At 46.5% G+C, this 12,688-nt stretch overlaps 1 protein-coding gene across 5 annotated transcripts in view; it reads right to left on the bottom strand.

Annotated features, from left to right (window-relative positions):
• LOC144108821 (solute carrier family 15 member 1-like) overlaps positions 1–12,688 on the bottom strand; it is a 230,266-nt gene that overhangs the window by 37,077 nt on the left and 180,501 nt on the right. For all 5 annotated transcript variants that reach the window (XM_077642012.1, XM_077642029.1, XM_077642005.1 and 2 more), the window contains one exon: positions 4,744–4,875. In XM_077642012.1, the coding sequence (XP_077498138.1) occupies positions 4,744–4,875 (132 nt within the window). The remainder of the gene's footprint in view (positions 1–4,743; positions 4,876–12,688) is intronic.

The following is a 12,688-nucleotide window of genomic DNA, read 5'->3' as shown; positions in this document are numbered from 1 at the left end:
GTGTTTTTGGGGGGGGGCACCGGGTGCTTCGTCCGCCACAGACCTAATCTTTTGGGGGGGGGGGGGGGGACGAATGGGCACGAGCTTCAGTGCGCTCCGCGGTGGGAAAGCAGCCGCCACGCGCTCCCGGGATCCGCAGCCGCCGCACCGCATCCTTGAACCCGCCAGCTGCCTCGGAAGGACCGTCGCCTTCGGGGCCGCCCAGCCTGCGTCTTTGCGGATGGACTGCCGCCGCGCTCCCCAGTCAACTGTATGTTCGCTCCCCTTCTGAACTTTCTTTTCAACTGTCGCTAATTGGATTTGCTCCTTCGTCGTGATCTCTGTAGACAATTTCTTATTCCAATGCATAACTTAATTCAGTGTATTTAATGCGATGTGTTTTTCCACAGTCCATGGTAATTGTTCTGTAAAATTTCCATTCCGCCCCTGTAAAAGCTTTCGTATTGCTCGTATCGATGCTATAAACGTTGTTTTGTTGTTGTTACCCCCGACACGCCTCTGTCTCATTCACTACGTTTGCTTACCGGCCAAGCCGGACATCGAACGGCCACCCCCTTATTGTCATGACATGGTGGTGACCTCGCGTGGTCACCTAACCCGTGACAAACTCAATTATCGTTGCCACGCTGAAAAGAACAACAACGCAGTTTTTCGAAAAAATGAAGCTCGGAGAGCTGCACAAAATTGCAACATTTCTCTGGCCCTCTTTCCGCCATCTTCCCGCGATCGACGAAAGGCAATGAGGCACAGTTCATGACAGCGTGAGGGACGCGATGGTGAGGATATCCTCACTTTGTGTCGAAGAAAAACCCAGCGAAAATCATTCCTCTTCCGCAAAGCAACCAACGCTAATGAATGAGTTTCAGGAATGGCAGGACACCACCGAAACTCAGTCACGAGGACGAGTTAGATATTTTCATGCAGCTGACGCCTACAACAACGACAGCATACTGCCGCGGTGGAAGGCTCATACAGACAGGTTCACGCGCCTTTCTCTCCTTGCAAAAAAGTTTCGTGCATACCAATGGCAAGTGCAAGCAGTGTGAGGAACTTCAGTGCCGCTGGTTATAGAATTCTGGAACGCAGGACTTGTTTGATGCCAGAATCTTCAGACAACCTTTTGTTTTTGCACAAAGACATGTAGCTTTGTCACTTTTGAACAAAATTGCCATGTGAATAAACATGCGTTTTCATTGCTTGTATCCTGGGATATACGAGCCATACAGCATGCAAAACGTTGCATGCGCACTTTGCGCCTCCCTGATACACGTACATCAAGAACGGTAGGGAGGGAATTCTCTCCGCTAACCAATGTTACGACAAAGGAACAAACAGCCAGACGTAGTCAAGTTCCCTAGTCGAAACGTTGGTCAGCAGCTTTGGTCTCTCCCTGCCTACCCTCGCTCAATTTGTGCTGCGACAAACACCTTCCATCTGTCATGGATATCAATATGTATGTTTAGTCTAATCAGTAGCAAAAGTTTACATAATGCAAGTGTGCAGAAAGAATTTTATTTTGGCGCTCTCACGCAAGCGAATTCCTTGAAATGCCTGCAGGTATAAAGGACAAAAATAGTTCACCAATACCAGGCCACTGGTCGCGAAGCAGCAAAGCAGCAAATTTGTTCCCGAGCATACGCATTCTGTAAACTTTTGCTGGTGACCACTGTTTTCACGGAGCTACCATTAAAATGGATGATTCAGAAGCTGTTGCGGGTGCGTCCTGCATCTATGCCGTCTCCTTCGAAGGTTACAATCTTGGACTGAAAACAAAAAACGCATTCGCTGTAGGACAAATCTCCCGTTAATCTGTACGTACACCCCGTCCTGCAGCAGCCGCGCTCAGATCTCATCGCTCCATTTGACCGCCTTTCGCCACCTGCTGCGCTCCACGTCCCTTGGGATCCGCTCTGGTACACTGAGTTACCATGAGTTACGATAAGTCCGGCATTCGCTGACTTGCCCGTGTCTGTTTTCTCTTCTTGATCTCATCTGTTGTTAATTCGTGCTTGTTCACTTACTCACCCTGCTCTCTTCCTCTCTCTTAACGTTACACGCGCCATTTTCTTCGCCATAGTTCGCGTCCGAAATTGAAGCTCAATCTTTTTCGTTAGCCTCCACGCTTCTGCCCTATATGTGAGGGCTGGTAAGCTGCACCGGTCATATCCTTTCATCTGCAGATACATCCTAATCCTCCTGATTAAACTGCTTTTCTCGAGAAATTAGTACTTACCAAATGCACTCTGACCCATCCTAATTTTACTGAAGCCGCTTCTCTCTAATAGTCCGGATGTGTGGTCACTTCTTACATTTGATTTACGCATTCCCTTGTCCCTTCCATGCACATCACTGCCCATCGTAAACTGTTGGCCCTTCTGAGGCTGTTGAGCGTTAGTTTCCTTCATATCAATCCTTAGCCGTACCATCCGGCTTTGAGTGTTCAAGTATAATAGAGAGAGACGGGCTAGTTGGTGACTATTAGTAGAGTGCATCTTGAAACCGCGCAAAAAAGACAAGGGACGAGGAAGAAACCAACAGGACAGAGGGCGGACAGAGTGTTCAACAGGACAGTGTTCAACTGCTCAGTAATGCATTGTAACTGGACTCCTGAGATACCTAGGATGGCAGTGTAATTAGCGAATCGGATATTACTAAGGTGTTCTCCACTAACATTTATCCCCAGTTCTTCTAAATATAAGCTCCTCAATACTCCTTAAGAATTCGCTGGGATGGCACTCTAGGGAGTGAGCCTCCTCGCTTGACAGCCGTGATGATTGTATAACGAAGAGCTGGAAGTACTGTGAATAGATTCAGCAGAGATATTTCTTATACTCCTGTGTGGTTTCTGTTCACTATATGTAGCCCTACATTCAATCCCCATACTTATCCCTGTTCTCAGTTTGCCAGAACAGGTTGATAGAGCGACTTCTCCGGTGAAGCGGCGGTCCCGGGTTCGAACCCCGGACCAGGACGAATTTTTCTTTAACTGCGAAGTTTCTGAAGAAGCTGTACAGCTTTCCTTTGTAGCCGTATGACTGCGCTTGGGTGGATGCCACTGAGTAATTACTCCCTTATTACAAATTTACTCCACCCTGGTGGATTCCCCTAAACAATTGACGAAGACCGACCACCAGGTCTCACTTCAGTCTTGTACTTCGGGATATTTTCCTGCATTACTTTAATGAGTTCAGTTCTGTATTACATGTCTTCATAAACGAATGAAATGAAACTCAATACAGTTCAAGTCCAGCATAGGCTACCTACGCATGCGAATGCCCAATCAGGCCACTGTTAATAGCAGGGAAAGCATCAATGATGTTAATTTTTAGTTTAGAGTCTGGACGGGGCAGTTTGAACGAAGCATGGATGCTGCACGGAGTTTGAACGAAGCATGGATGCTGCAAAAGATGACATCTCTATGATATTATGTATTCGAGTCCAAATGATGTGGCTGCGTCTTGTTGTTGCTGAACAGGATAGATGTAACCCCGTTCTTCGGTAAACGTTAGCGCAACATTAAAAAAAATCACGTGAACGGAAGACAGGACGGTGCACTACTGACAACTGAATCTTTTACTGACAGCTACACAGAATATATATCGGGTCACGCCACCTATCAGATGCGGTAAGATTCAGTGGTCAGTAGCGCGTTGTCCTGCATTCCTTTCACATCATTATTTTATTTTTACCGAGGAATATGCACCAGCTCACCCGGCAACAACGTTCTGATTACATTGGCTACTCTACGGCTAATCAGATAATTAGTCGCCCTAACTAACTTCAGAAAAAAATACTGCAGACTACGCCACGCTACTGGCAACAGGCGGCCTGAGATGGTTTCACGGGACCAGGGCAGTGCATTTATTTTAGAAAGCCTGGTCACCTTTACGGCACAGCCGCTATGCTCAGCACTGTTTTCCAGCTGTCGCAACATGCAGCGAGAGCTAGCTTTTTCAACACCGGCCACAACGGTGCGGTCCAGGTGTGCAGCCACTGTCGACACATTGCACCCTGTTAGCCCCGTGTGCTGCGAATCAAGTGTGAAATGACGCCCCCCCTCGACGCGCTAGCGACTGCTGTCGCTGCAAAATTGGGCACAAACAAGTTCTGCTGTGGTAAATATTGATGCGAAGAAACGAATGTTCGGAGTATTTCAACTGCGCACGGTCCCCTATCGCGGCCAGCTGGACAGAGCGACTGCCTTCATTAAACGCACGCAGTAGTGTCAGTAGCGGTCTGTGGGCATGCCTTTTTCGTGGGGCGCTGGACAAACGTCTTGCTGCCCTGATGTCCCTGAGTAATGTGCTAACTGAACTGCGGCCAAGTTCATGTGCATCGCCAGTATGTACCACATACTCCGAGAACCAATGGCAGAACTTGCTTGCCGCCGGTTGAGCGTGCCTAGAGTGGATCGCGTGTCAGTCATATAATGACACACACGGGGTATCACGGGGCTATCACGGCAGCCTTCTATGGGGCGTTGAACTTCACATACGCGGCTTGCACACCACGTCACCTTCCGGCTAGAAACATGTTCGCGGCGCATTGTGCTCGTTTTCCTGAGGCAACAAAAGTTTTTAACTCTTTTTCTAACTGTATCTCCGCGGAACTGCTTCTGAAAAGGAAAGGTATTACGCGCTTAAGTACACTGCACAATTTCACTTTGTTGCACACGCACAAAAATACCAAGCCTGTGTGATTTCTATGAGCGTCAGCAGTCGAATGAGAGTACAATGGCAGTACCTGCGAATAGGAGAACTCGAGCCCCGTCACGGAAAACATGACCTCGCCGGCTGTGATGAGCACGTACTGGGGAACCTGGTAGAACATGGACAGGCTGTTCGGCCGCAGGGTCTCGTGCACGCTGCAGTTCACCTGAACGGATTAACACACGTTCATCAACCAGAGGCTGTGCCAAGCATCGACTCGGATCAAAAGGCTCGGCCAAACGCGAAATTCACTGCTCTTGCCGACGATGCCTGTCGGCAGGTCAGTCGTCTTCGCACCAGCAAGGAGCTGCAGTGATCCAATCTGAGTAATACCCCTGCCAAGCGGCTAATTTAATGTCGCTTCCATTGCATGAAATTCGTTTAGAATGACATTTGCTTGCTGTCACAAGTGAAAATAAAATGGCATTCGATGAACACGACATTAGCGACCGAATGTGTTTGAGGAACTCATTCGCCTGCGCTCTCCGGGCAAATGTATTATCTCGACACCAGAGATTCAGTGTGAATATCCACCTAAAATTAATTACAAAAGCGTCAGGAGTATTATAATATCATTTGCATATTTAATTTTGTAGCGATTTATTCATGCATATGAAACACGCCGAACAGCATTGAAAAAAAAAAAGCTGCCACTCTTGCAACCAGCGAGCCACAACCAGCGTGGTCGGGCGGCCATTTTTGTTTACAAGCTATACATGCTTGCACAGCGGCAGAGCCATGGTGATCTGCATTCTCCAGTGCAATTTGTCGAACTGTGATTACGTGATGGCCGAAGGAGTCCCTAAACATCGCGCGCAGTGGGCGGAGCCAGAGACCGTCATTCTTATAAGAGTTTGACAAGACCACCTGAGGGACCTGCGCCGTACCAAGCGCAATGCCAAAGTGTACGCGGCAATTCACGCCGCCCTCAGTGCGGAAGGCATTGACAAGCCGCTTAAAGCTATAAAAAGCAAAATGTAAAATCTTAGGAACAAGAACAGCTAAGCGTTGCCTCTTTTTCCAGCCAGATTCTGCCGTCTGCAAGCCTTGATCTTTTTTGACGGGCAGCTCATTGTGGTTGTGCTTTGAACCAGATACCTGGAAGTCCGATAGATGTGAGGAATTAAAAACGACCAACGGGAATGTGCCTGCACAGTATGGCCTTGTTTCGAGCATAGGCTAGTCGTAAATGACGCTAGTGTACTGATCCGTTCGAGCGCTCTAGACAAAGTGTGTGGACGACTGCACTGCCCCGAAATCACGTTGTTTCGCGTGCATACTCACACGTCTGCCTGCCACTTTTTTCATACCATTTCGGCCTTATTTTTGACCGTTCACAGTCTATTTTTCTTAAGGATAATAACGGTTGTCCTACCATAACGGCGCTATTAACTTTTCGTGCAATATCGGCACGCAAAACGTAGTAACCGCGTAGGCAATGCTGACAACTTTCTCACTATAGAAGTGAATAGAAGTGAACAGCGGAGCCGCCGCGGTGGCTGAGTGGTTATGGCGCTCGGCTGCTGGCCCGAAAAACGCGGGTTCGATCCCGGCCGCGGAGGTGGAATTTCGATGGAGGCGAAATTCTAGAGGCCCGTGTACTGTGCAATGTCAGTGCACGTTAAGGAGCCACAGGTGTTCGAAATTTCCGGAGCCCTCCACTACAGCGTCTCTCATAGCCTGAGTCGCTTTCAGACGTTAAACCCATGCAAACCAAACCAAGAAGTAAACAGTATTACACGTGCCTGCTTTAGTACAAAACTTGAAAATTTGATTTCTTTAAGGGAGCTCAGCAAAAAAAAAAAAACACGGAGAGGATGCCATAATGTGTATATTTTACTGGGACCTTCACAATACGACTCGCCCAACTTTCCACACAAGTTCTTAGGCACACTGCCTGTCAATGATGCAAGCCTGGCGCAAGCAACAGACTGTTACCAGCATGCCTCATCTGAAGAAGTAAGTAAAGCACCGCTACATTTACAAGCAGTGTGAATTGGGGTCATACATTCGTGCTATTGATATGGTACTGTTGTGGCACGTCAAGTTTTGTTTGCAAAGAAACCTAGTGCTGACAATGTGCAGCTGTACGCTTTAGGTGCATCGTGATGAAGATGCACTTTTTTATAGCTCATTAAAATCACTCAATATAAAAAGCAAACCATTACACTCCGTGCTCAGTTAAAATCGACAAACTGCTTTTGGTGTGCCTTGCATCATCCTAACAGTTTTGCACAATTTTTATCGCATATTACACAGCTTACTACATGTGCGATCTGGCTAGCAAGGCGGCTGGTCCTTATGCTCTTTATGTTTATGCAGTGTTTTATACGGTACACATACTAAAAATGTGGAGATAAGTGTTGCATGCTTGGTGCTTCTGGCTCGTAAACATAGTAGGTTCCAAGGCTTCATTTTTTAATATTACTTTTTGTTTCCTGTACATACTACTTTTTCATATTTTCCACAATATGGAGAGGTGGATGGAGATGACCCAGAGTCAAGCAACCAGTCATTCTTGCCGCATTCAAGCTCTGGAAGCCTAGAGATTGCCCGTGAAAGCTCCACGTTAGGGTCTCCAGCATCAAGCGCTGCAGGGAAGCAGTTGCCAACAAGCCAGCGGCCTGCCAGCATTCGCCATAGAAGACCACAAAAAGGTGCCTTCTTTGGTCAACTCATTGAAGAGCCCCGCAAACTGCGCAGAGCCTTTGAAAAATCAAAGGAGAAAGAATTCCGTGAGCGAGAAGTAAAGCTGCAGGAGGAGGCGGCCGCCGAAAAAGAAAACAGAGCTGCTGACAGACTTGTTGCAGTACTATCGGAACATTGAAAGAACCTCATCAGCATTGCTTATTTTTATTTGGCATGATTGTTCTGTGTAATAAAGCCACAAATTGCGGAGACTTGGTGTACACAACATTATTGTTATGCTTCCCTTGTAGTGCACCACACACACGTTCCACTGTGCACCTTGTGCAAGCGGCTTATTGTGCAGCTTGACTCTTCTTGAATAGGCGGAAAGGACAGCCCTCACTTGACGGCCATGGCCGCTGACAGCGTCTATGCTGTGCATGGGCTCCGCATACAGTGCGTCGAATTCATGAGCGTCCTGTGACCACTGGTGCTCGACGGGGTCATTGAGCGCCTCACAAATGCCGTGTACGACGCATGCAGCTCTAATCGCCTGCTTTGCTGCTGATAACTTACATGCCATGCGTTTCATAGTCCACCTGAAACGGGCTTTGAGCCGCCCGCGTGGGACGCGTGGGACGAAAAGAAGAACCAAAGGTGTAAAGTAAGTGGTGCCGTTTCACGTGATGTCGGCCACAACTCTCCGAGTAATGCAGCAACAACCTCTGATTCAGAGAAAGATGATGGGCGTCCGCGAAGGAAATGTGCTCTCGCTTCTTCTACTTGACAAGCCACCAGTTCAGTTATGTCTTCTTTCAGCGTCCTTAGTACTAATCATCAAATTAAACAGACACCGTCATCGACAGTGAATATAATAAGAAATTCTTTTGGCAGTCAGACGAAACCACCACTTGAAATTCGCCAACTACGTGTCATATTTTTGAACGCCAGAAGCATTGTGAATAAAATAGATAGCCTTGAGGTACTGCTCTTTTCTTATGATCCCCATCTCCTGGTGTTAACCGAGGCATGCTACACAGTGGTATTTTTGACGAAGAAATTGTGCCACCGGGCTACGTCATATACAGACGTGATCGCAGTTCACGTGGCAGAGGGGTTGCTGTGATTGCCAAGCGTGAAGTCAACGTAACGCTCCTTCATCAAATTGATCAACATGAATGCTTGTTTTTGCGCCTAATAACGCATGGCTTCACCTTTTACCTTTGTGCTGTGTATCGTCCACCTGATGCAAGCGATTATTTTATGTCTAGTCTTTTCGATCGTGTAATATGTTACCAGAATCGAAATTTAATCCTTACCGGTGATTTCAATCTCCCTGCCATCGATTGGGACAAACCGTCGTATGGCCTATCCGCCTCAAGGGATGGTATTTTAGATCTGATGTTTTCGTTAAACCTTAAGAAAACTGTTCGTGAACACACCAGAGAGTCATCTGTTCTAGACCTATTTTATGTTAGCCAAACCTTTTTAGTGTGCTTGACGTTGAATCGGGAATCTCAGATCATCGTCTTTTATACTTTTGTTGTGCTTCGCCTGCGGCTTCCAGGATGTGTCCAGATAAAATGATAAAGGACTATGTTCGTGCTGATGATAATGCAGTTATCGACGTCTTACAATCGCTGTTAAGCAGCTCTTGCGGGGCTGATATTCATAGTTTAAGGCATCACTTTAAGAATGCAGTGCAGTACTGCACTGAACATTTTATTCCAGTTAGAAAAGTTCATATCAACCGTCGCAATCCTTGGATAACTCGAGAATTTGTCCAACTTGAACGCTAAGTAAAGCGATGTAGGAATAAAAAGATATCTTCCTTAGAACAATTCCAACTGCTGAAACAGAAAGTTGCCTTTAAAGCTAACATCAGCGAAGTTTCATTATTTTAAAACGACGCTCCACGAATTCATCAGAAGTAATCCACAAAAATTTTGGAACTTTCTAGGCCGGAAGAATGAGCAGTTGGGTAAAGTTCCAATTAATGATGACGTTGTGACCAACGATTGCGACTATTTTGCATTGTGACCAATGCGCAATGATTGCAGAAGGTTTTACCTTTTACTTTCAAAGCGTCTTTCTGACGGAGAGGGCAACCAGAACTAGAACTCGAAGTGAAGATCCTGGTAACATACCGGCTATCTCTCCGAATGGTGTTTTGTCCATGCTGCGTAAACTTGACGCTAAAAAATGTTATGGTCCTGATGGGCTTGCAAATGCTGTTCTTAAACGTTTTGCAGCACAATTACCCGAGCTTTTAACGCAGATATTTCAAGTTTCTTTACTTTCTGGTTAATTACCGGAGGACTGGACAATGGCCTGCATTGTACATTCATAACAAAAGCGATAAGCTAATTATTTCTAACTACCGACCAATTTCAATCCCTTCTCCTTGTTGTAAGTTAATAGAACACATAATCTCTGGTTACCTTAATTCGTTTCCAGCTGAAAATAACATTTTATCTCCTTTGCAGCACGGCTTCAGAAAGCGTATGTCCACTGTGACGCAGTTGGTTTCTACGGTTAATGAATTCCACGTTGTTGTTCTTGACAAATCAGGGCAGGTGGATGCTCTCTTTTTAGACTTCCACAAGGCTTTTGACATAGTTTCTCATTGCAAACTCACTTATAAATTAGATGGCATTGTCATCCCTACTTACCTTGTAAGTTGGATTTGTGGTTATCTCAAAACATAGGAAACAATATGTTGAGGTTAGTGGCTCCACAAATAACGAGCTTCCAGTTACTTGAGATGTACCCCAAGGCAGCGTTTTGGGGCCGTTGCTTTACCTAATCTATAGAAATGATCTGTGGGTCTATATCCCCGAGAGTGCCTCGTTAAAGCTTTTTTGCTGACGACTGCATACTTTTTAAGACAATAAATGCACAGAACGATCACTACATCTTGCAAAGTGCGCTTTTAGCTGCTCATCAGTGGTGTGTAAAATAAGATATGCAATTAAACCTTGATAAAACTGTCCTCTTGCGAATTTCTCGTAAGAACCATTTTAGTCCGCTCTCTTATAGCCATTATCGAAACAATGAATAACTGCGCAAAAAGGACGGGACGAGAGAGAATAAACACAGAAACGCACGAGATAAGTTCAGACTAACAACTGGTTTATTGCACCAACACCTCCTTCCTTCGACAACAAAGCGCATGCGAACCAACAGCAATGACAAAAGCCACAATCATCACGCCAAACCAAGAAACTCCAACTCCTTGCGGTACAGGTGTATGGAAGCCTCGCTTACACATTTGTCAGGCCCTAATCTCGCGATTTCCAAGACTTCGATAACTTCACGTTCTTTCTTATCCCTCGCGCGTCCGATAATCTTAGTGCTGCCGAAAAGTGGAGTGCAATCTTTATCGTCATGCATGCAGATCTTGCAATGGCTAGGCAGATGCTGCCCTCTAGAATCAGCTAAGGAATTGGCATGCTCTAATAATATAATGTTGATGCATCGGCCAGTTCGCCCTACGTACACCTTACCACAGCTCAGCGGAATCGGATAGATTACATTCACTCTGCAATGCACAAACTTGTTCCTGTGGCTGGTGCTACACTCAATCTTCTTTTGCCTATCCGGTATGACCAAATTGCACAAACGCGACAGCTTGCAAGGTGCCGAAGAAAGGACCTCTACCCCGAATTTACCGACGACCCTCTTCAGGCCGTGCGAGACTTTGTGAACATAGGGAATTACTTCATACTTCCGCCTCTACTGGGCATCCGCCCCACGACGCTTTGAGTTTGGGCGGAAGGACTTCAACAGGGACTCGGCAACAGCCCGAAGGAGGGCCAGCGGAAAACCGGCGGACCGAAGGCGATCCACCTGTAAATGTTAGGGGATAGCCTTTCTGCTGTTAACTCGGGCTTCTCGGTTGATATCGAAGAGCTGTTCTACTCCCTTCCCCACGATGACCTTTTCCGCGCAGTCCGGAACTGTATCGAACGATCTGGTGCTGTGTCTTTCCAGAATGCGTGTGGTATTTCTGTGGAAGGTTTTTTAGAATTCCTTAAGGTGTATCTTTCTTCAACGATTGTGAGTTTTCAGGAGAAATTTTACGTGCAGAAACGTGGCATTTGTATTGGTTCGTGTGTAGCTGCCGTTCTAGCTGATGTCCTTTTAGCTGAAATTGACCGCTCGCTATCGCGGGTACTTTCTAACGACCATATCGTTCGGGTGTTCCGATACGTCAATGACTTTTTAATCCTTTTAAATATTGACCGCAATGATAACTTGACACAGGTGGCAATGGAGGTTTTAGAATCTTTTAAGTCTGCTTTTGCCAGTTTTAATTTTACCATTGAACTTCCTGAAAATTCTTGCTTGCAATTCTTGGACTTAAAATTATTCTTTAACAATCCTGACCACTTATGCTGGGCGTACATGCCTAGGTCAAAAAAGGCACTCCTGCCCTTCAACTCGTCTCATTCGAAGCTGGTCAAGAGGGGTATTTCGTCAACTTGCCTCGGGGCTTCGTTAACCAAGTCCTGCCCTCACAAGGTTAAGACTAGCTTTGATGTACAGGTGGATCGCCTTCGGTCTGCCGGTTTTCCGCTGGCCCTCCTTCGGGGTATTGCCGAGTCCCTGTTGAAGTCCTTCCGCCCAAACTCAAAGCCTCGTGGGGCGGATGCCCAGGAGAGGCGGAAGTATGAAGTAATTCCCTATGTTCACAGGGTCTCGCACGGCCTGAAGAGGGTCGCCGGTAAATTCGGCGTAGAGGTCCTTTTTTCGGCACCTTGCAAGCTGTCGCGTTTGTGCAATTTGGTCATACCGGATAGGCAAAAGAAGATTGAGTGTAGCACCAACCACAGGAACAAGTCTGTGCAATGCAGAGTGAATGTAATCTATCAGATTCCGCTGAGCTGTGGTAAGGTGTACGTAGGGCGAACTGGCCGATGCATCAACATTATATTATTAGAGCATGCCAATTCCTTAGCTGATTCTAGAGGGCAGCATCTGCCTAGCCATTGCAAGATCTTCATGCATGACGATAAATATTGCACTCCACTTTTCGGCAGCACTAAGATTATCGGACGCGCGAGGGATAAGAAAGAACGTGAAGTTATTGAAGCCTTGGAAATCGCGAGATTAGGGCCTGACAAATGTGTAAGCGAGGCTTCCATACACCTGTACCGCAAGGAGTTGGAGTTTCTTGGTTTGGCGTGATGATTGTGGCTTTTGTCATTGCTGTTGGTTCGCATGGGCTTTGTTGTCGAAGGAAGGAGGCGTTGGTGCAATAAACCAGTTGTTAGTCTGAACTTGTCTCGTGCGTTTCTGTGTTTATTCTCTCTCGTCCCGTCCTTTTTGCGCAGTTATTCATTGTTATT

Source organism: Amblyomma americanum, chromosome 1 (genome assembly GCF_052857255.1).
Source record: "Amblyomma americanum isolate KBUSLIRL-KWMA chromosome 1, ASM5285725v1, whole genome shotgun sequence".
In the NCBI taxonomy this organism is placed as follows: Eukaryota; Metazoa; Arthropoda; class Arachnida; order Ixodida; family Ixodidae; genus Amblyomma; species Amblyomma americanum.
Note: the sequence above shows the minus strand (reverse complement) of the source record. Positions and strands in the feature narration are given on the sequence as shown.